Raw genomic sequence first — 25441 nt, 5'->3', positions numbered from 1 at the left:
CCAAGACACATAGTATCTACATGATATAAATGCAGTGTTTTGTTCTTCCCAACTGTACATGCCATCTTGAGCCCCTTGACCAAGGCATAATAAACTGCCTGAAACAAAAGTACAGGAAGATTCTGGTACAGAGTAGGCTACTTGTCTTCATTGCACAATGAGAAAAGTTATAATCTTGGATACTACGCATTTTGTAAGAAGTGCCTGGGATTCTATGCAAGAAAGTACAATCTCAGTCTGTTTCCAGAAGGTTGTTTTTCATTGGGTGCCTACATAAAACAAACACCAGAAAAAGAAGTAACTGCAGCTGAACAATGGCAGCAAATAATGGAGCAAGAAGAAACTGCTAACTTCCTCAGCTTCGATGAGTATGTTGATTGTGACAGAGATATTGCCATCTGTCAGTCTGTGACAACTGACGAAGTGTTTCAGGAACAAATGCCAGAGAAACAAAAGAAAAGTGAAGACAAGGGTGAGGTGGGAGGGACATTAAGGTTTGACGTCCCATCAATGCTGAGGTCATTACAGACTGAACACACACTCAGAATGTTTCATTCCCTTTCAAAGAAACCATCACAGCATTTGCCTGGAGCGATTTAGGGAAATTATGGAAAACTTGAATCTGGGTGGCTGGATGCGGATTTGAACTGTCGTCCTCCCAAAGGTGAGTCCAGTGCACTAACCACCTAACCACTGCGCTCAGTGAAGACAAGGATGAATCAGAACCCTCATCAGCTTAAACAAGGTCAAAAGCTATTGAAGTGTGGACACAGTGAAGCATCATGTTTTGAGTTTTGACACTGATGAAGAATGATGAACATGTTAACTAAGATGGAAAATATCATGCAAACCATCGTGAAGTGCACAACAGACGGTACTTCCCATTGTACCAGTTATTAAGGTTTCTTCTAGTTCCATTCACATACGGAGTACGGGAGGAATTACTGCATGAATGCCTTTGTGTGTGTTGTAATTATTCTAATCTTGTCCTCGCAGTTCCCATGTGAGCGATACATAGAGGGTTGCACTACATTTCTAGAGTAATCATTTAAAGCCGTTCTTGAAACTATGTTAGTAGACTTTCTCAGTACAGTTCATGTCTATCTTCAAGAATATGCCAGTTCAGTTTCTTCAGTATCTCTGTGTCACTCTCCCATGGGTCAAACATATCGGTGACCAATGGATATGTTTTTCAAACCTTTGTGAAGACATGACTACACACTTTATATGTTATTGTGTTATAGTGTATTTAGGCTAATAAGATATATAATATACCAGTAGTTTGTTTAAATGACAACCTCTTTTCAGTCACCAGTAGTGATTCACTAATGGTGAGATGCTAAATGAACGACATTCATTTGTTTTGAGAATTGTAGTAAAAAATAATGTATTTTTATTGTTTTCACATCACATGCCAGGTACATATTTTGGTTGCCAGAGGTTGCGCTTCATGTCAGTGACTTTGCTGCGTTCCAGTTGATGGTGAAACTGTACACATCAAATATATTGGATTTAGCCAGTGCTGCTGTATTTAACACATTTTTTTTCTTGTACAGTAACACACAATTCTGAGTGTTTCTGGGTTTGATATTCCGAACATAATTTCAAAAAAGTGCATTTCTGAATAACAGTTTATTAATAGAGCATGTCAGGAAGTGTGGCATCATTATATCCCGTATCACCCCAAATATAGTACCCATAATTCTGCAATTTCACCAACAAAAAATCGAATCATTACCAAATTAGGTATTTTAGTAGTATGCTTTTCAGCTTTTAACGTTAGAAATCTGCAGTCCTTTCAAGAAAGTGGTAACAAGATTCCACTGTACAGCCCTGTAACCCTTAGCAGTTCTGAATCTTATGAAACTGTAAAATAATGAGTAGTGTGTTTTCTTTGGCTTACATATTCCATAAAGCAGTCCTAGATTGGAAGCAATATTGTGTTCACAATGTCCACTCCAAGAGCACATTTTGGCCTCAAACAACCTACATTCTCTTTTTCATGAAACCTCTCCCAAAAGAATCAGTATTTATTTTTTGTGCACACGTTACTCAAAGATTTGAAGAGAATGAGCTATGGCAACTTCTTTCATCAGTCACTGTCCTTGAATAAGACTTTTCTGTGGTGTTAGAACTTCAATTAATCACTGAGATGTAATTTTCTGCCTAAAAGACTGCAAAAGTTGCATAAAACATGCAAAAATATACAGGACACTGATGCTTGTTACACAAAGAAATCCTCTCAAAGGACATGTCTCATTCTTTCCTTGTTCTTCTTCAGCATCCACCCTCGAATCCAGTCTCAGTCTCTCAGTCTCAGTCTCTCTCTCTCTCTCTCTCTCTCTCTCTCTCTCTCTCTCTCTCTCTGTGTGTGTGTGTGTGTGTGTGTGTGTGTGTGTGTGTGTGTGTGTGTGTGTGTGTGGGTGGGTGCGTGCGTGCGTGGGTGTTTGTGTGTTTACAATATATCTTCGATCTTCTATCCCTTCATGTGCTCAATATCAATATGAACACTTACAAGTTGCAGTGAACTACCAATATTGCCCACTTACCACACTAACAATGAGATAGCTGACGCTTGCCACAAAGATTTCACTGTAAATGTTGTCCGTGCGCACACGACAGTTTTCTCTCTGCACCTCCACCCCCTCTAGACAGCAGACAACTTGTGGTGTGGTCACAGTACCAGCACAATAACAACAATCAAATTTTGGGTTCAGGAATGTAATATTTTTAATGTATGCTTAAGAGTCTTCCCCCCATGAACCATGGATCTTGCCGTTGGTGGGGAGGCTTGCGTGCCTCAGCGATACAGATAGCCGTACCGTAGGTGCAACCACAACGGAGGGGTATCTATTGAGAGGCCAGACAAACGTGTGGTTCCTGAAGAGGGGCAGCAACCTTTTCAGTAGTTGCAAGGGCAACAGTCTGGATGATTGACTGAACTGGCCTTGTAACAATAACCAAAACGGCCTTGCTGTGCTGGTACTGCGAACGGCTGAAAGCAAGGGGAAACTACAGCCGTAATTTTTCCCAAGGATATGCACCTTTACTGTATGATTACATGATGATGGCGTCCTCTTGGGTAAAATATTCCGGAGGTAAAATAGTCCCCCATTCGGATCTCCGGGCGGGGACTACTCAAGAGGATGTCGTTATCAGGAGAAAGAAAACTGGCATTCTACGGATCGGAGCGTGGAATGTCAGATCCCTTAATCGGGCAGGTAGGTTAGAAAATTTAAAAAGGGAAATGGATAGGTTGAAGTTATAGTGGGAATTAGTGAAGTTCGGTGGCAGGAGGAACAAGACTTCTGGTCAGGTGACTACAGGGTTATAAACACAAAATCAAATAGGGGTAATGCAGGAGTAGGTTTAATAATGAATAGGAAAATAGGAGTGTGGGTAAGCTACTACAAACAGCATAGTGAACGCATTATTGTGGCCAAGATAGATACGAAGCCCACACCTACTACAATAGTACAAGTTTATATGCCAACTAGCTCTGCAGATGATGAAGAAATAGATGAATTGTATGACGAGATAAAAGAAATTATTCAGGTAGTGAAGGGAGATGAAAATTTAATAGTCATGGGTGACTGGAATTCGTCAGTAGGAATAGGGAGAGAAGGAAACATAGTAGGTGAATATGGATTGGGGCTAAGAAATGAAAGAGGATGCCGCCTTGTAGAATTTTGCACAGAGCACAACATAATCATAACTAACACTTGGTTTAAGAATCATAAAAAAAGGTTGTATACATGGAAGAACCCTGGAGATACTAAAAGGTATCAGATAGATTATATAATGGTAAGACAGAGATTTAGGAACCAGGTTTTAAATTGTAAGACATTTCCAGGGGCAGATGTGGACTCTGACCACAATCTATTGGTTATGACCTGTAGATTAAAACTGAAGAAACTGCAAAAAGGTGGGAATTTAAGGAGATGGGACCTGGATAAACTGAAAGAACCAGAGGTTGTACAGAGTTTCAGGGAGAGCATTAGGGAACAATTGACAGGAATGGGGGAAAGAAATACAGCAGAAGAAGAATGGGTAGCTTTGAGAGATGCAGTAGTGAAGGCAGCAGAGGATCAAGTAGGTAAAAAGACGAGGGCTAGTAGAAATCCTTGGGTAACAGAAGAAATATTGAATTTAATTGATGAAAGGAGAAAATATAAAAATGCAGTAAGTGAAGCAGGCAAAAAGGAATACAAACGTCTCAAAAATGAGATCAACAGGAAGTGCAAAATGGCTAAGCAGGGGTGGCTAGACGACAAATGTAAGGATTTAGAGGCCTATCTCACTAGGGGTAAGATAGATACCGCCTACAGGAAAATGAAAGAGACCTTTGGAGATAAGAGAACGACTTGTATGAATATCAAGAGCTGAGATGGAAACCCAGTTCTAAGCAAAGAAGGGAAAGCAGAAAGGTGGAAGGAGTATATAGAGGGTCTATACAAGGGCTACAAGGACGATGTACTTGAGGACAATATTATGGAAATGGAAGAGGGTGTAGATGAAGATGAAATGGGAGATAAGATACTGCGTGAAGAGTTTGACAGGGCACTGAAAGACCTGAGTCGAAACAAGGCCCCCGGAGTAGACAATATTCCATTGGAACTACTGACGGCCGTGGGAGAGCCAGTCCTGACAAAACTCTACCATCTGGTGAGCAAGATGTATGAAACAGGCGAAATACCCTCAGACTTCAAGAAGAATATAATAATTACAATCCCAAAGAAAGCAGGTGTTGACAGATGTGAAAATTACCGAACTATCAGTTTAATAAGTCACAGCTGCAAAATACTAACATGAATTCTTTACAGACGAATGGAAAAACTAGTAGAAGCCAACCTCGGGGAAGATCACTTTGGATTCCGTAGAAACACTGGAACACGTGTGGCAATACTGACCTTACGACTTATCTTAGAAGAAAGATTAAGGAAAGGCAAACCTACGTTTCTAGCATTTGTAGACTTAGAGAAAGCTTTTGAAAATGTTAACTGGAATACTCTCTTTCAAATTCTAAAGGTGGCAGGGGTAAAATACAGGGAGCGAAAGGCTATTTACAATTTGTACAGAAACCAGATGGCAGTTATAAGAGTCGAGGGACATGAAAGGGAAGCAGTGGTTGGGAAGGGAGTAAGACAGGGTTGTAGCCTCTCCCCGATGTTGTTCAATCTGTATATTGAGCAAGCAGTAAAGGAAACAAAAGAAAAATTCGGAGTAGGTATTAAAATTCATGGAGAAGAAATAAAAACTTTGAGGTTCGCCGATGACATTGTAATTCTGTCAGAGACAGCAAAGGACTTGGAAGAGCAGTTGAATGGAATGGACAGTGTCTTGAAAGGAGGATATAAGATGAACATCAACAAAAGCAAAACAAGGATAATGGAATGTAGTCTAATTAAGTCGGGTGATGCTGAGGGAATTAGATTAGGAAATGAGGCACTTAAAGTAGTAAAGGAGTTTTGCTATTTGGGGAGTAAAATAACTGATGATGGTCGAAGTAGAGAGGATATTAAATGTAGGCTGGCAATGGCAAGGAAAGCGTTTCTGAAGAAGAGAAATTTGTTAACATCGAGTATAGATTTAAATGTCAGGAAGCAGTTTCTGAAAGTATTCGTATGGAGTGTAGCCATGTATGGAAGTGAAACATGGACGATAAATAGTTTGGACAAGAAGAGAATAGAAGCTTTCGAAATGTGGTGCTACAGAAGAATGCTGAAGATTAGATGGGTAGATCACATAACTAATGAGGAAGTATTGAATAGGATTGGGGAGAGGAGAAGTTTGTGGCACAACTTGACCAGAAGAAGGGATCGGTTGGTAGGACATGTTCTGAGGCATCAAGGGATCACCAATTTAGTATTGGAGGGCAGCGTGGAGGGTAAAAATCGTAGAGGGAGACCAAGAGATGAATACACTAAGCAGATTCAGAAGGATGTAGGTTGCAGTAGGTACTGGGAGATGAAGAAGCTTGCACAGGATAGAGTAGCATGGAGAGCTGCATCAAACCAGTCTCAGGACTGAAGACCACAACAACAACAACATGCTTAAGAGTTCAATGAATATGACAATTTCAGAAAATCACAAGTATTACTTGTAAATAAATAGGAAAGAGATGAGTCAAAGAGAGACTGGAATTATTAATTTTCAATTAGTCATTCGTAAAAACATGGGTAACTTAAATTAAAGTACTTTAATTTTCTGAATATGACACAATACCTGGTCATTTGTTGCTGCTACTATTACAACACCAACACCAACAACAACAACAACAACAACTACTACTACTACTACTGAAATGTCATTGCAGCTGAAGCAGTAATTCTTTCTAAAAACAAATAGAGAGCAAAAAGGAAGCAACCACCCCAATATTTATTGGATTCATGTGGAAAAACTTTTTTAACCTTATATTTGATTTCAAAATTATGAATTCCTTCTTTGCCACTCTGTTTATGTGATGCTATTGGTATATCTCACAGTTCTGCTCTGCAAGAGTTTACTAATACTTTGCAGAATAACTCAATTGATTATAGCTTTTGCTTTTGTTGAAATACCTAGGACAGTTAAAAAAGATGAATGATGCTAGTTGAAGAATACAGTCAAGAAAAACACCAATAACTACTTAAAAAGACTATACTTAGACAATAATAAGATCTGACTGAAAACTTACAGCAGATGACACCAACACATGGTGTGTAACTAGCATCACTGTTTCCTTTCATCTTTATTTCATACTCCAACTGAGCATCTATATCCCGTAGTGTTGGTGTGGCTGCTGTGAAGGGATGGGAATGATACCATCCCACAAGCGTAAGGTGACGTTGTTCCATTGCACGGTAAATATCTGCTTCAACAAGTGGTGCCATTTCCCTGTCTCCCAAGCGACATTTGCAGGGGAACGCATGTGTGATTGCGAGATCTGAAATGGTGTACAGAAAGGTAAGAAGAAAACTGTATAAACACGACCAAATAGCAATAAGTTATCTCATTTATTTCCATTCTCTCTCTTTCTTATCTTGCACTTAATTCTCTCTTATGCAACATTTTGTTCAATTTTAGCCATGTGTGGACTATAACGTCATGAAGGTCATACCTGGAATAATGCTGCTTATCTAAGTGTCTATTAAGAGCACATGATGATAGACAAATATGACTAGAGACAAAAAACAACATATTCCGAATCAGAATGCATTTCCAAAATTCACTTTTCAACTAAAGCTGCATATTCATGTAAATCTGATTTGCTATAAATATCACTTAATTGACCCACAACAACAGACTGTAGTTAGACATATAATCTTTATGAATTAAGCAGTCAAATAAGAAATCATCTGACCCGAGGAAACCACTTAGTAAGAAGTACATTTCAACTTCTTACAAAGGTTAAAATAAGGACCCAACTTGGAAGTTAAAAAAGCACACACATTGAAGTCTGTTTGAAGAAGAATAAAGTTAGTCTCATACCCAGGCAGTGAGCACTGATGACAATGCAGAAACATCACACTGTTGCCAAAGCAAGGTTCTTATGAAGGTGCTTAGTTGATCCTTTTTCTAATCTGTTCTGAAGTGTGTGTCCTCTCTCTCTCTCTGTGTGTGTGTGTGTTTGTGTAAATGACTGTGACAAGTGCTTGTGCAGTTTCTGTATTGTTAGGTATAAGCCTGGAATGAAAGAGAGAGTGTACTCCAATAACAGCTCATAGCCTGCACCTCTCTAATAGTGCCAAGAGGCAACAGAACTAATGTCGCCATCCAACAGACCAATTATCTGTATTACTAAACTGCTATCCCGGAAACCAGTGCAAGCTGCGGATTGCCTACCTAAGGGCTTCAAGCGGGCAAAACAATTTTTATTTTTCAGTATTTTGTGTAATTAGTGACAGAATTTAAAATGTTGTCTTAATCTCTTCATTAAGAGGTATAATCTTATGTCAAAAGTTTAACATACTAAGACAATTGTTGCAGTTAGGAACTGTGTGTTTGTATTGAGACACCGTAACTGATGGTGTGTCAATACCCGGACTATATGCATCCAGTATTTGAGAATGACAGCACTTAGTGACTTATAACAAACTTGACTCATAATTTCAAGCCTCTTATGACCCCCCACCCCCTTGCCCTCACCCACATAATGGCGAAATGAAACAAGTTTTATTGATTGCTTAATTTTTGTCGTTCATGCAGTCAAACTCCAGCATTAGGCATGATGTTTTAACTTATTAATTCTTTACCTCTGACTCTATTCACAACGAAGTTTGCTGACACCATCCACAAATACCACTGAATGTACCAGCACAATTATATCATTGCAAAACACACAGTTCAGGAGATTTTATGTCATAAACATTTAGATCTGTGAAAAACTAGTGAGCAGTAAAACTTCAAAATCAGACACAAAATTTTGTAGAGTCTCTGTAGTCCGATGCATATGAGACCGGGATATGCTAGATTATAGAAAATGTCAAATTACTGGATTTTCAATGAAAATTGCTGGTTTTTTATATTAAAACATTTAATTGACTCACAAAACAATAATTATATGTAGAACTCAGATCATATGTTAATAATACTTTACGTCGTTTAATATATAAATTGTTTTTACATTCATCTTCATCAGTCGCCTTCTTCTGTGATAGTACGTCGTCAATCTTTGTTGGTTTTTTCGAGTTCAAAGAAGATTTTAGAGCTCTCTCTTGCTGCCTCCTCCAAACTAAAACATCAGCTGCTTCTGCGTCGTTTCCCTCAGGCCAAGTGACACATATGTTAAAAGCACTCACATCATCGCTATGTCGTTCGGCCTGTACTGTCAAAGTTTCCCATTGTTCTACATTGCCATAATCATGAATAATATTGTTATCACTCATCAGCTGACAATTTTCATTTTTGTTTCCGAATAACCAGTCATTTGTGTGGTTAACACACAATGTTTCAGAATCATTTGAACAGATATCAATTGTCTGTCTCTTGGAGCAGCTTGATCTCGTCGTTAATAGGGTCAACATCTTTCTCATTCCCTTTATCTTCTTTAAAACATTTCTTGGACTTGTTTAGTAAAGAAGAGCTGGACGCAGTTTGCCATATGCAGATACCAACACTTTCCAAAGCCTAAGCAAGGTTGTAAACAATGTCTTTAACATTTGTTTCTTTTAATGATTGACTAACACTTTTCTTTTTGCTAATTACACTACAAACTAGGCTTTTTTTATAATGAACCTTAACAGTCTGGATAATAATCTGGTCCATAGGTTGTAGCAAAGGGGTTACATTTGGGGGAAGAAACCTCACTTTTTTCAAACCACCTTTGGATTCAAGTTCATCTTCAACTGGATATCTGTGGCAGTTATCCAACACCAACAAAGCTTTCTGAGACAAATTTTGCTTCTTGAAATTTTTAGACCAAAGGCACAAACTTCTCATGAAACCACTCACTGAACAATCACCATGTCATCCAAGATTTATTTTCGTCTTATATTTGACTAGTAGATGTTTTGCATTTTTTAAAGTCCTAGCATCTTTTGATTTTCCTATGACAAGCAGCTCAAGTTTGTGTGATCCATTAGCAGCAGAGCATGACATAAATATCAACCTATCTTTACACATTTTTCTGCCAGGAGCACTATGCTTTGCGGACGAATGTTTTGTTGGGCAAAATTTTCCACAACAATCCACTTTCGTTTGCGTTATAAACTTGATCATGACAAAGATTTAACTCTTCTAAAGTTTTCTTGAATTTTTGTCTGTACAGCTCCGCAGCTTCAAAGTCACAAGAGAGTTTTTTCTCTTGTTGTGGTTAGCAAGTGGATACCAAACAGTTTTTTAAACTTATCAAGCTATCTGGTAGTTGTGTAGAAATAATCTTTTTTCATAATTTCTTTATAGAAAAGTATCGCTTTTACTTTGATAAGACCTCCTGAAACTGTAGTGTGTTTACTACATTCCTGAAGGAACCATGTGTTTGAAGCATCCTCAATTAATGCGTATTCACCGGTTTTTATCACTTTCCTGTCAGTTCTTCTGCTGTTCAAATTGTACACAATCCCCTCACTTTCATCACGATTTTTGTTATTTTCAGAAATGGTAGCACACCCAATGCCATAAAATGAAGCTAAATCACTACTTTTTTCTCCTTTGTTTAATTTTTTAATAATTTCAGATTTTTCAACCACAGTCAATGTTTTGTGTTTACATTTTTCACTATCTGCTTGAGACATATTGTAAGAAAAGTACAAAACATTCACCTAACACTATCACAGTCAAGTTAAAGAGGGTACTAATTCGACTGCACAATGTACGCAGTAATCAACAATTAGTGGCTGACTATGTATTGTTTACTAAACTGTTCACTTGAAGTGGCCCCACCCATCCACGACACTCGATCTTGGCTCATTGCGTCAGATTGGTGAAGTGTCGGATTATAGAGAGTCTGCTGTAACTCTATTTGTAAAACACTTTGCAGAGAGTATCTAGATATATCACTGAATCTACCTAAAAATTATATCAATGTATGACAAACAGTTCAGGAGATACAGTGTTATAAACAGTGAGATGTGTGAAGGACTAGCTTTTGGTTGCAAACGAGCACAAATTACTCAGACTACATTCATCCAATGTTCCATAAACAAAGCACATAGTAAATTACAACAAACTTTTCTCAACTTTTTCTTGCTTACATGCAGGGATGGTTTGAGAACATTTTTCCACATGAGTGACTTATCATCTCGCGCCTCCACCCCCAACCCCCTTTTCTTTTGTACACTGTCGCCCGTGTCAGTTTTTGCTACTATATGTAATATGCAATGCATAAAAATCTTATACTCAAGTGCCCCTCTCAGTATAGCACCCCAAGTGGCTGCTACTAATTGTGATATGTTCTGTATAGATATGTCGTTCTAGCACCTCCGGCACCCTTCTCAGCTTGTCGCCCAGAGTCACTTGGGCCTTAAACTGCCCATGCTTACAAGCGTAATGTCAAATATTTAACACATTAACTCATTTGTAAAGTAACCAAACATCTGAAGCTGTTTTATATATGGGAGTTACATTATTTAAAGCAGAAATGCACATTCTGTGGCCCGCAATGGATCTGATGGCAGTCCTACCCCTCTCCATTAACTGTTTCAATTTTTTTTATTGTCTTTCATTCACTCTCGGAAAAGAGAGGGGGGGCCCTTGGGGAAAGTACTAGATGGTATATTCCTCCCCAGGATATTTTTGAAACAAATGACATAACGACTCTTTCTTTTGCAGCCGTTATGTAGTCACCAGTAGATGGTTTGCTGTCTGCAGTACTAGCAAGTCTGGACACTTTTGCTTTAAGGAACTGGAGGTTTACTTGTTATCATAAATGTCATATACTCACTCTCGGTGAGACACCAAGTAGCAGTTTGGAGTCTGACACAGGAAACTGGTGTCAGGTCTGGTACGTAGGAATGTTACACCACCACCTCTCCTCAATTTGTCACTGCATTACGAGAAAGGATTTTTTAAATTTAGGATAGAGCCAGGTACTTCTGATTCAAGTACCAAGCATTAAATTGCATTACTGACTTTGTTGGCTGCACAGATGTGCCACAAAGAGTGCACAATTAAAAGTACTGTATGTAATTCATTTTTGTGATGTAATGTCAGGAAGTCCTTTCTGAAAGTATCCGTATGGGGTGTAGCCATGTACGAAAGTGAAACATGGACGAAAAACAGTTTAGACAAGAAGAGAATAGAAGCTTTTGGAATGTGGTGCTGCAGAAGAATGCTGAAGATTAGATCGGTAGATCATGTAACTAATGAAGAGGTACTGAATAGAATTGGGGAGAAGAGGAATTTGTGGCACAACTTGACTAGAAGAAGGGATCAGTTGATAGGAAACATTCTGAGGCATCGAGGGGTCACCAATTTAGTATTGGAGGGGAGCGTGGAGGGTAAAAATCGCAGAAGGAAACCAAGGGGATACACTAAGCAGATTCAGAAGAATGTAGGTTGCGGCAGTTACTCAGAGATGAAGAACCTTGCACAGGATAGGGTAGCATGGAGAGCTGCATCAAACCAGTCTCTGGACTGAAGACCACAACAACATCGTTGTCTTCCAGGCTCTGCTTCTGCTTATTACCATCTTCATCATGCTATAATGCTTGAAAGTATTTTAACTTCTCTCACATGTTCCGTTTAATTACAAACTTTCTCACATTTCTTTCTTTTTTATTTTCTTACGTTTATTATCCCACTCAAGAGCACAATATTCTCTGCCTGCTGCTATTAAGATGTCAGTTTTCAATAATCCTGTCATGCTCTTAGCATTATGTAAGAGCACACACAAAAAAGCAGAGGCTCATTTTTCATTCTCAGTCTGGCAGGAAGTTTCCCGAATGAATCATTCCAACTGCAAAACAGAGTATACTCTCATGACACTTCCGGACAGACTGAAATTGAATGCCAGACCAGAAACTGAACATAGACCCTTGCCTTTCATAGGCAATGCTCTGTGAAAAGTATGAAGGGTACTGTCAGAATTGAAGCTGTTATGGAGGCAGTTGTGCCTGGATAGCTCAATCAGTCAGAACACTGTTCACAAAAGGTAATGGTCTGGGTTCAAAGAACAGTTCACTGAACCATTTTAAGACAATAGGAAGCTCTCAGAGACTGTTTCCACGCCAATACTGAAGTGAATAAACATTGCATAAATATTCAATTTTTTCTACTGCAGTAAGAAAATGTGTAGTAAGTAACAAACACAATTCAGGAGAAAGTAGCATTACGTCCTCTAGCACCACATCTATATAAATAAAAATGTAAATGTTATTTGTTCAAAATCGTATATTTCCTAAAATCTTGACAAATTGTTTTAAAATTTTGAAATAATGTTGAATTCTAATAAGGGCATGATTTTAGGTGCTAATTCTTTAACATATCATGTATAATACAGGTATATGTAACTTTTAGAGATTTTTGTACCATTTCCCCATTGCTAAATATATGTATCATTTATATTTGAAAAGTAGGTAAATAAAAACGCACATGTGTAGCAATGGAACATCATGCCAAAATTTCAAAGCACTCGGTCAAAAACTTTAGAGGATTTTCAATTAGGAACATCTATAATTTCTCTATAAATACAGACATAGATTTCATTTCTTCAGCATTGTTAAGATATGTAAATTGATATCGACAATGTTTTTGTTTAATCCGTTGTCTTATAATTACTCAGTGGTTATTATGTGTTCTGGGATGTGTAGTAGTTGTTGTGCATGTACTGATTAATTAATAACATGTTGTTTCAGAAAGCTTTCACATTTATACTAAAAAATGCTAAACAAAAGGTTATGGGTCCAGACACAAGTGTGAAAGTAAGGTTTTATAAATGTTAAAATCGAAGCTGTGTGCGGAAACCCAGAGCCGGTTCGTAAGTTATGCATGTGCCGATCATTCATATTTTGCCGACTGATCACTCTTGAATGCAGACTGCCGATATTTTTTCTCCCACTCAAAGCTAAAAACGAGTGGTATAGTCTCAATTGGACTTCTAGTGATTGAAAAGTTGATCAGGCATGAAAATTACTCAACATGGAAATTTGTCATGAAGGCATATTTGGGCCATGACAAATTGTGGGATGTTGTTGGCAATGCTCCTTCGGATCCGACGAAATGGGACAATTCTTGGAAGAAAAGAGACAAAAAGGCACATTCTCGGATTATACTTTTCGTCGACAAGAAGAATTATTCCGAAGTAGGCGTTTGAAAACACAAGACTCACGTGTAGAGTGAACTTCATTAATCACCACCAAATTAGATAAATGCAAGTCAATAGATGACTACTGAGATTGTATAATAATGACCGTGTTTAAGTTAAACAAAATGAAGTTTGGGGTGAGTGAAGAGTGGATAGGAACTTTGCTTCTGGCTGGATTACCCGCTTATTATCAGCCTATGATCATGGCACTTGACAACAGTGGCACACGTATATGGGACATTCTATTAAAGTGAAACTGCTACAAGATAAACCCGAAGATGCAAATGGAAATGAAGAATCTGCTCAATATACAAATAAGAAGAGGCCTACAAAATGTACTATTAAATGCTACAAGTGCAATAAACCAACTCATATTGCTAAATATTGTTCTAGTAAGGACGAAAAAGGAGGAGGCTCATCAAAAATAATGATGACAAATATGTACTTAGGAAACAGACACAGCAAAAGAAAGCTTTTCTTGCTGATGATGGTAAGCAGTCTCATAGAGAGAATATGTGGTATTTAGATTCCCGTGCCCCAACTCACATTACTAATGAGGGAATGAAGCTTCATAATGTCAAGCCATCTAATAGTTCAGTAACCAGCATGGGAGGTGATGGCTTAGTAGTAGAGACTACTGGAAGTGCTGATCTGACCGTCTATACTGGTGATAAAACAGTAGAAGTAGAAGCATCTGATGTGATTCACATCCCCAACTCAACTGTAAATTTGTTCTCAGTTAGTAAAATTGCAAGCAAAGGACATAAAGTGACTTTTAATAAAAAATTGTGTGGGCAAATGGAGACAGAGTCTATTGGTGGAAATCATTATTTTCTCATATTTACTGATGATTTTTCAAGACTCAGGTTTGTTTATTTCTCGAAGAAAAAATCTGAGGTAATACAGATATTTCAAAACTTCAAAGCCATGGTGAAAAAGCAGACAGGTAGAAATATTAAGAAGTTGTGGTCTGAAAATGGAAAGGAATATGTCAATGATGAACTAAAAGGATTTCTGGCTTCTAAGAGTCTCATCCACCAGCTTACAGTATGTTACAGTCCACAGTAGAATGGTGTTCCTGAGAGAGCTAATACAATATTGGTTGAAAGGGGTAGTGCTATGATGTTCGATGCTAACCTACCAAAGGAGTATTGGGCTAAAACTGTGTCTACAGCTGCGTACCTATCAAAGATAAGACGCCATATCAACTTTGGCATAGGACTACGGCTTGTTTATCATGTCTGAGAATTTCTGGCTGCAGTGCAATGGTTCACATTTCAAAACCCCACTGCAAGAAGTGAGATACAAAGTCACAGAAGTTGACACTTGTGGCCTACTGTCAGGCAACCAAAGGCTATCGATTCATCAATACGGAGACTGGCCAGATAACTGTTAGTAGGAATGTAAAATTCCTGGAAGAGGAGAGTTTTTCAAGTTCGAAGACAGAAAACGTTAAGACCACAAATGCCTTAGGATTGTAACAAGAAGCAGTTCTTCAGGACATCAATACTTCACAAACTGAAGAAAAAGTTAAATCAGAAGACAGTGATGATGAACCTTTTAATACAAACTGAGGCTCAAGATGTGGGTCATGAGAACCAAAACATAGTTCACGAGGTTACACCTCAAAGGTCAAGCAGCGAACCAAAACCCAAGACAAGGCCAGATCATGTTACTTACTATTTGAAAGAAGGACTTCCAAGTGAAGACATCGACGTCAAGGAAGCTTTGAAAGGGGCGAATAATGAAGAATGGCAAAAGCAATGAAGAAAGAATTCTTATCTCTAGTTCGTAATAACACATTTGAAGAAGTAGAGCTACCCAGGGGACATAAACCACTCAAGACTAAGTGGGTATTACAAATAAAGCCTGAGACTAGCAGTACACCAGAAACATTGAAGGCACGCCTAGTGATAAAATGATGTGCTAAAGTTCAAGGTGTTGATTATCAGGAAACCTTTGCACCAGCGGTCAAGCATGCATCCATTAGATATATCTTGCCTATGGCAGCTCGAGAGAACCTGATCAACCATGTTGACATCACTACTGCTTATCTCTATGGAGACTTAAATGAAGAAATTTGTCATTTCACCAGAAAATTTTGCAACTCCTGGAGGCTGAAGAAAGCTGTTTGTGGACTCAAACAGGCTGATAGGGATGGAAATCAAAAAACTGAACAGATCAAACACTGATCCATGTATCGATTTCCACAGAGATGGCACCAAACTAGTGATCATAGCTTTATATGTCAATGATGTGCTGTTATTCTCAAATGACAGAAGTGTTTTGGACCAATTCAAAAGTTCTTTGAAGAGACATTTTTAGATAAAAGACTTAGGACAGATACGCCAATACCTAGGCAAGGAAATTACATGGGATTGTGATAAAGCAAAAATTTGGGCCTCCCGGAAATCCTAAGCAAAAAAAGTTCTGGTGAAATTTGAAATTAATGAAGCCAAGCCGATGCAACACCACTTGAACTTGGTTTGGACTTTGAAGCACTTGAATCACATGATATCAAAGTAAAATTTCAAGAAGCAATAGGAGGTCTCCTACATCTATCCCATATCTCCAGACCTGACATGTTTTGCTGTTGTCTCCTTAGCATATATAATCATTGCTTTAAAAAGATTCATTGGTTGACAGTAAAAAGATTGTTTAGATATTTAAGCTAGAATTTTCTAGAGTATGTCTTCAGTGATGCAGATTGGGGAAAGAAATCAATGACAGACACTCTGTAACTGGTTCATGCATAAAATTACAAAACTCTTTAATTTCGTGGTCTAGTAGAAAACAAAAACTATTGCACTTTCTACTTGTGAAGCTGATTATAAGGCCTTGGCATCAACTGTTCAAGATTTTCTGTGGTTAAGACAACTTATGTTTGAGGTAGAGCCAAGAAGTGTCATAAAGCCATTTACAGCATATTATGATAATAAAGGAGTCTTTGAGTTTGCCAATAATCTAGTGACAAACTCTAGATCAAACCATATGGATATAAAGTATCATTTTACAAGAAGGCATGTTGGGTCAGGTGTTGTTAATGTTGAACATCTGCCTTCTGAAGAAATGTCAGCCGGTGCTTTCACAAAGCCACTTAGCAATACCAGACATGAAAAATGTGTGAGAATCTGTGGGCCTTGTGAAATAAGTGAAGGCGTGACTGTACTTTTAGACTTCATACTGTGTGTCAATGTCAATTTAAGGGGACATGTTAAGTTATGTATATTGATATCGACAATTTTTTTGTTTACTCTGCTGTGTTATAATTACTCTGTGGTTCTTATGTGTTCTAGGGTGTGTAGAAGTTGTTATGTACATGCTGATTAAGTAATAAAACATTGTTTCAATAAGTTTCCACCTTCATATTAAAAAATGCTCAACAAAAATCTCAAATTGCCACAAGTTCTTCATGGATTGCTTTGAAATTTTGGCACAATGTTCCATTCGAATACTCATGTGTTTTTATATACTTACGGAACACTGTCTGGTATATATGTCATAAAAGGGGAAGTGTTATAAAAATGAAAATGTTGGTTTGCTCAGAATAGTTAAACTCCAAAAGTTCTTGACCGATCGCTTTGAAATTTTGACACAATGTTGAATTCTATTACGGCCGTGTTTTTAGGCACCTAATTCTTTAATTTATGTATACTGTTAATACTTATAATATAGAAATATATACATGTAATACACAGGAAGTTCATTTTAACTGATGACATTGAAATATCTAAAAAACTACACATCAGATAAAAAATGTTTTAATTCAAATTTGTTTGTCTCGTAGGGGAACATCCAATGATACCACATTCGACCTGCCACCTTACCCATGTATGGGTAGTGGGTGGCAACTATGAAATCTTCAATGGGAACCCCATGTTAAGGCTGTTGTTGCCCTGTATGCCAAGATTTTTCCAGAGAAAGCTTGCTCTTGTGCATTCTTTTACAAGGCTGTGAACACCTTTAATCCTGATGGCGCCGTACAGACCAGCAAAAAGAAATGAAGCAAATGTGTTATAATGTTGAAACAAATGAGCCCTCGGTCACAATTTTTAGTCTTATTAACCAGGTTTCAGCACTTCTAATAGTGCCATTATCAGAATTTAAATGTTTAAAGCGGCCTGTAACATAATTACAAATTTATGGGAAAAAAAAATTATATAAAATACAAGACAGAGACAGTACTTACATGACACGTATAAAATAAATAACAGGCCAGAAGGGATTTAGTTACAAATTTTTTTAAAATGAAAGCATGAAGGCAAGCCACTATGGGCTACTCATATCTGTAAAGCCACAGGTAGCAACGGACTGAGGCACCCGCGTTAAAAAGTGCGGTCAGGTGAACATGACACCAAGAGAGCCATCTGGTAGCTGTAAATATAAGTGGGTTACTTAACCTTTAAAATATAGACAGCTGAATGTTAAAATGAACAGTATTTAGTACTTGAACTCACAGGCAAAGTTTTATATGACAACAGCAGACGTGGTAACATTTTGCTTATGCAAAAGCACAGAAACACAGTTTCAAAACTGAAAACGGATTAACAGTACAAAAGGAAGCAGTACTTACACATCACGTATAAAAGAAATACAAAGCAAAACTGCTTTAGTCACAATTTAAAGTAAAATTTGTGGAAGGCGAGCTACTAAGGGCTTCTCACATATGTCGTGCTTCAGACTGAGGTGCCCATGTTAACAACTGCAGGAAGGTGAACATTGCACTGAGAGATGGTACTACTGCGGGATGTAGCCCTGGATGTTCGACAGTGTATGGGGTTTCAGCATGATTGTTGCCCAGTGCATTAAATATCTGAAGCACGGAAGGTATTAGACCATGTTTACACAGGTTGGTGGATCGGCAGAGGTGGCCCCATTAACTGGCCCACTTGGTTGCCGGAGTTGATGTTGTTGGATTTCTTTCTGTAGGGATATTTAAAAGGTAATGTGCACCAGAAAGTGCCAACAGGCCACAAAGCCACGATCGACTACATCATACACACCTGTGCTGACATTCCCACAGATATGCTTCTGCCCTATCTATAGTCATATGAAAAGCTGATCACTAAATGTATTGAAGTTGGTGATACTACATTTGAACACTTTAATTAGGAAAGTAGAGTAGCATTCAACTCGAGCCACGGCCACAGTGGTTTACTGAGTAGTCCCCTGTTCGAAATGTCAGAGGAATACAACAATGCAAATAGGGTTTCTAATTAGAAGCTATGAAATACTGGCCTGTCCTACCCTCGCAGCATGGAGGTGGGCTCCCACATGCCGCTGGGTATTCAAGGGCCATTAAGTAGCATGTAGTAAATTACAACTGTTTACCCATTCTAGTCCTCCGATTACAGCACCATCTATGGCAAAACAAAGAAAATGCTTCAGAAAAAAATGTATGTAGAATTTGTCATGGAATCATAATCTGCTGAAAAAAACTGGGGTTCCCACTGAAGATTTCAGTCCCCCCCTCCCTCCTCCCGTGCAAATGTGGGGTGGCAGGTCGAGTGTGATGTTGTTGGATGGCCCCCTCCAAGACTAATTGGAATTATAACTATTTTTGATCCAATGTGTAGTTTTCAAGATACAGTTAAAATGAACACCATGTGTGTAGTGAAAAAAATTGTTACACAAAATCTCAAAATGTACATTTCCGATTTACATCAGAATTTTACACGTTACCATAATAAGTATTCAGACACATATAGACTATGTACTTTTTTATATAGTGAAACTTTGTTAACAAACAGGAAAGTTGTATATGTGGCTTACTGGTTCATGATTAGAATACTACTACAGAATCTGAATTTGTAATAACAATAAACAAGACTCAAGGGCAGATAGAGGGGGAAGAGGAGATGGACAGAGGCGTGGGAGAAAATAGACACAGAAAACATGAAGAAGTAGATCGACAGGGGGGGGGGGAGATGGGAAGAGGGGGAGGAGATGATGAGAGGGGGAGGAGATGGGGAGAGGAGGGAGGTGAAAGTGGACAGAGAAAGGTGGGATGAGGTGATGGATTGAGAGAGGGAAAGGGAGAGAGGGGGAGGGGGGGGGGGGAGAGGAGATTGACAGAGACAGAGAAGGAGATTAGGACTATACACAATGCACATGCATATTATGTATGTGTACTTTCTCTTTCTTTTCCACTTAAGCAGACTGAGTTATAGCAATGTGTGGCCAGATACAGGTAGAACAAAATAATGTGCACGCGCGCGCGCGCGTGTGTGTGTGTGTGTGTGTGTGTGTGTGTGTGTGTGTGTGTGTGTCCGTCCGTCCGTCCGTCCGTCCGTCCGTTTTAAAAGAAACTGATGTGTATAAAATGGGTAAAATTGTAGTCACACAGTGAGGAGGAAACCAAGAAAATAACACTCTCGCTTCCCGCTCAATTGTGATGACCCACAGAATCACTCTATCTCCCACACTTTAAGGCAATGGAGAAAGGGTGAAAAGTACTATACCTGGAAACGAAAGAGGCCTAAAATAACAGCACAGGCAAATGTGACTGGCTGACCAATTACAAAAAACGTGAGTGAGCCACTCATCTTGTTGACACATTACGAACATCTCCCTAAAAATTTATGAAAGAAGTTGGTTATACCACAAAACTTTAATATTCTCACTAACAAAATGTGTTGCACAGTGATATGTATGTTGCAAGCACTATACTGGAGGGTCCTCTCACCAGAGCAAGAAGCCATGCATCACGGGGCTATGGCCTATGCGAGAACGAGTAAGGAGGACTTCATGCCATCTATGTGGCTGGAAGGAGGTATGCCAAGGCCGCATTGTCGACTTTACCAGATGCAGCTTACTGTCTCCCACTGTCATCCATTCTTCTCCCCATTGAGGTGATAGCATGTATGGGGATGGTACACTGTGTATGGGGATGGTGCACTGAATAATCTGAGCATCACAACATGCCTCCTTGGCTGCTGCATCCGCCCTTTTGTTCCCTGCAATAACCTTGTGCCCTAATACCCAGCAGAAAGGCATCTCTTTCCCCAGCCTTTGTAGATTGAAGGGGGCATCTTGGATATTCTGACTAATTTATCTGCTGGGTACAAGCATTGTAGGGCGTGAAGGGCACTCAGGAAATTTGAACAGACAAGGAATTTAGCACTCAAAATGTGTCGCATCTGCTTCAGTGCCCGCAAGATCGTGTAACATTCCACGTCGAAGACAGTAAAGTCTTGAAGCAGTTGGACCTTGAGCAGATGATCAGGAAAAACAACAGAACAACCAATGGAGTCTCCCTGTTTAGAGTCATCCGTAAATATGGCTACATAGTTGTGGTGCTCAGCCAAATGTCATAAAGTAATCTGTTAGAAACAATGCAGGAATGCAGCCTCACCTGTTTTGCACTAAATCTAAAATCACTATGGGCCTCTGCAGTAACTAGCGCCACGGACAGTTAAAACCCAGAATTTGAGCCTGTGCATGACACCCATCAACGGGCTCCAGCACACATTTTGCACGGATCCCAAACAGCCTTGTTGCCCGTCGGCAATGGATAAAGAGGTGTTCCATAATGGGGTGACCAATGATGTGGTGTGGTGAGGAGCTGGCAGTACAGAGGAACTGGCATGCCTGAGGCACCATGACGAGTTGCCACTGGATGGTAAGTGACAGTCCACCAGCCTCAGCATAGAGACTAGGTGTGGGGCTGGTCCTGTAAGCGCCCATGGCTAGCTTGACCCCTCAGGTGTATAGCATCAATGATCTTCAGGTAAGAAGGCCTCACTGACCCATACACTGTGCACCCGTAGCCCAGCTGCGACTGCATGAAGCCCTATAAAACTGGATCACACATGCCCTGTCTGCTCCCCAGGAAGCCCAAAAGCCTCACAAATTCTTTAAAACAGAGAACAGATTCCCACACACTCAACTCAGGTGAATCAAAAGTATATGAGAATGATTACAATGAAAACCCACACACACAAACTCTTTTCTGCAGAAAACGTTGAGACCAGTCTTTGCAGTCTACTCCTCCAACCTCTTCACTGTAAGTTGTAGCTGACAACTCACTGTTGTGAGTTTTGGACGAAGAGCAGAAGATCGCAAAATTGTCCACAAATAAGGAGCTTTGGACAGGACTCCATACTGTGGAGGTGATTCTGTTAATAACTATGGCAAAGAGGGTAACACTTAACACACTGCCCTGGGGAGCAATATTTTCCTTCGAAAAATTATCTGATAATACATCACCAATTCTGTACCTAAAAAGTACGCTTGAGAGGAAGGACCAAATGAAGATGGGGAAGTGGCCACGAAAGCCCCACTGATGAAGCTGACAGAATATTGTGCGTCCAAATAGTGTTGTATGCCTTACTGATGTGAAAAAAAGTGTCTGCAAAATGCTTGTTACATACAAAGGCCTACTGGTGTTCTAGCAGGGTCAAGTTGTCAACAGTTGACCAACATCTACTGAATCCACACTATCAGCATCTAAGCAGCTGCCTGGTCTCTAACATCCAAACCAGGTGACAGCTGACCATGCAATCTAGGGTCTTTTTTTCCAACACAGTTCATTAAGGCAATGCTCCGATAACTACTGGGACACGTTCAGTCCTTTTCTGGTTTATACAGAAGGATCATAATAACCTCTCACTACAAGTCGCAGAATTGGTCAGTCAGCCATACTGAATTAAAACATTGTAAGAGGATTTCCTTAGACGCTCTTTGCAAGTGCTGCAGTATGCTGTACCAGATTTGGTCATTACCAGGCACCGTATCACGGGCACCAAAAACTGCCAAATCCAGCACCCACATGGAAAACAGGAAGTTGTTGATCTCCAAATTGGTAGACCCAAAGTCCAGCTTGACCCTCTCCGTCAGGACTGGCCAAGAATTAGACACTTGGGTCATGCCCCATTTTTTCTTCTTTAATTTAAAGTAGTACCTGATACTGACACTGTATTATGACAGGAAGAAATTTACTGGAAAACCAGACAATTACATGTTAGATGAGTTTATACTGCACCATAAGGAAGAGGGTCTTAATTTACTATACCTCTGTCTTCAATATCAATGTGACTGAGAGTGGAGCACAAAAGCAGGTGATGATGTCAGCTGATGTTTGTCTGCACACATAATATGGCTGTGGCAGCAACAGCGGGGCACTTCTGTTCAACGTTCATTCATACTGCCCGTTAAAGTGCAGCACTGAGGTTGCTTAGTAGAGTAGGGATGATCTTACTATTTTTTTGTTTCTTTTTCAGAACTAATTTAAGATACTCCGTCGCATAATATAAATATGCTGCACAAAGAAACAATGTAGACGAATCACAAGTGTTACATTACCAGCCCCAAGCATCACCTGCAATTGCCTGTGGCAACTGGCACATGCAGTAGCAGAGCAATGTGAAAAATGTATACACAACAGAAGGAATAAACAAGCTCATTTTCTGGATGCTGCTGAGGTAACTGTCATGTAAAAAACTGATCACTTAACTATTTCAATCTAGATATAATCAATAAGGAAGCTTCAAGCAAAAGATGACAGTAAAGGCATGATTAGAAGCAGAAAATCAGCAAGGCTTAACATGAAAGCAAATGGTGTCTCCTCTTAGTTTCAATCTTTAATTTTTCAGCAAAATTTCAAGTAATTAAAAAACGATTGTCAAAACTATAGTGCAATGAACCAAAAACAACTAGCAGTAATTTTGCTTTACAACATGTTACAATATTTTTGTTATAAAATGTAAACTTTCGCGGCAGGAAACATCACAGTTAATAAAATTTTCCAGGCTATCATGGATTTCACCTTAAGATCCAATGTTTTGTCCTCATGTGCGGAGGACATTTTCAAGGGGGGTTGTAGATTCTTTGAATGTATAATTCACACCCTGGCTTGCTACTGACTACAGCAAAATTCTGCTTATGCACAGTGGCATAACATCACATGTTTCAAATGTATGAGCACTATTGACATTTGTCGACTGCCTTCAACCACTGTTGCTATCACTTCATGGTGGAAGACTGGTGGACATATTCTTCAGCACTGGAATCCTGATGTCATTCAATTTCAAGCCATCCTTCTTTCTACTGAAATTCCAGGGTAGTTTTACAATATCTATGGCCTCTCTATATAACCTTTCATGGTATCCGCTTAAAAAGCTGCCAGTACTCAAGTCCTATCAAAATGAATGTGGTCTACTGGCTACAAAATATGTTCCGCAACAGCTGATCTATCAGTCTCCCCTCTTCTACAATTGCCCTTGTGCTCTTTTACTCATTTTATGACCGTTCTTTTTGTAGTATCCTTGTATAGCTCCCCACAACTAAACATGATCCTATAAATTCCTCCCTTTTCCAGTGGTGATCTTGTATCTTCTGGGTGGGTTTGTTGATTACTGCAATGTTCTGCTTTTTCTCTCCATATTACTGTCAGCAATAAACTGAGTAGTGGTGAATGGGACAGACTATTGCATGATACTATTAAGAACTGTATGTTGACAATGTCAGTTAGACGAAAGAAGGAATTTGATAATTTGCAACCTAATCAGACCATCCACCATTCAGATACTTCCTCCACAGTTATCAATTATCCAGACGTTCGTTTTCTCACAATGAGAGAAGAGTGCTTGCCACAGCAAAATTTTACAATTAGCCCACAAATTGTGCCCACGGAAGAAGTAAAAGCCAGAGCAAAATCAAGCATTTGTAGGGTGGACACAATTACAGCTGAAGAATCTGTAGAGAAGCTGGAAGAGTACTGTCTAGCACAAAGCCTACAAAAATTAATTTAACTGTGGGTGAGAGGAATGCCATACAACGCCTGAATGAGGACGACAGTGTTGTTATTCTTCCCACTGACAAGTGACAGGTAGCAGTTGTTTTTATTGTCACCGACTATAGTAGTTCAGGTTAAGACTTATCAGACTTCAAACATGTAGGAAACTGAGTAAAGATCCCATTGACAAGGTTCTTAGAACTGTTACACAGTTGATAAATAATACTGCTATCCAACAGAGCTTTCAGAAAAGTCTGTTTAATTCAGTTGTGCTACCACCAAGACTTTATGGATTGCTGAAGGTGCTCAAAGAACATGTTCCTCTGAGACCTATATTGACTGCTATTTGCGAGCCCACCTATTCGATTGCCAAGTTCTTGACAACTTTATTATGACTGTATACGGGCCAATCGGATTCGTATATCAAGAATTTGGCACATTTTATCAGTAAATTAAAAAGCATAGTGATAGAACCAGAGGATATATTAGTTAGTTTTGATGTGGTATTGCTATTCACTATGGTTCTGATCAATAAAGTGTTGCAACAGCTGAATTGAATTTTTCCTCCCATTGGTGCAGAACATTGCCTGACATGAAGGTATTTCAAATGGAACAATGACTTCTATGAACTGACAGATGGGGTCGCTGTGGGAAGACCCTTAAGCCCAGTCGTAGTGAACTTCTTTGCAGAAAAATTCGAAGAGCAAGCATTGGAAACTGCAAACAAGAAACTGAATATGTGGCTCTGGTACATGGATGATATGTTTGTTTTGTAGCAGCATGGCAAGAAGGAACTGGGTCGGTTTCAGAAATATCTCAACAGGATCAATCTGAAGATTCAGTTTACCATGGAGGAGGATGTAGGTGGAAGATTGAATTTGTTTGATGTGTTAGTTTTCAAGAAAGAAGATGGTAGCTTGGGCCACATGATTTACTGAAAACCCACATACACATACCATTACCAACAATGGGATTAGAACCAC

The 25441-nt window shown here is 39.2% G+C and overlaps 1 protein-coding gene across 2 annotated transcripts in view; it reads right to left on the bottom strand.

Annotated features, from left to right (window-relative positions):
• Window positions 1–25441, bottom strand: part of LOC124615939 (MPN domain-containing protein) — a 158410-nt gene that overhangs the window by 46538 nt on the left and 86431 nt on the right. For both annotated transcript variants that reach the window (XM_047144129.1, XM_047144130.1), the window contains one exon: window positions 6677–6925. In XM_047144129.1, coding sequence (XP_047000085.1) covers window positions 6677–6925 — 249 coding nt within the window. The remainder of the gene's footprint in view (window positions 1–6676; window positions 6926–25441) is intronic.

The sequence above is a fragment of the Schistocerca americana genome, chromosome 5 (assembly GCF_021461395.2).
Source record: "Schistocerca americana isolate TAMUIC-IGC-003095 chromosome 5, iqSchAmer2.1, whole genome shotgun sequence".
Classification (NCBI taxonomy): domain Eukaryota; kingdom Metazoa; phylum Arthropoda; class Insecta; order Orthoptera; family Acrididae; genus Schistocerca; species Schistocerca americana.
The sequence above is the reverse complement of the archived record's forward strand: the minus strand, read 5'-3'. Positions and strand labels throughout refer to the sequence as shown.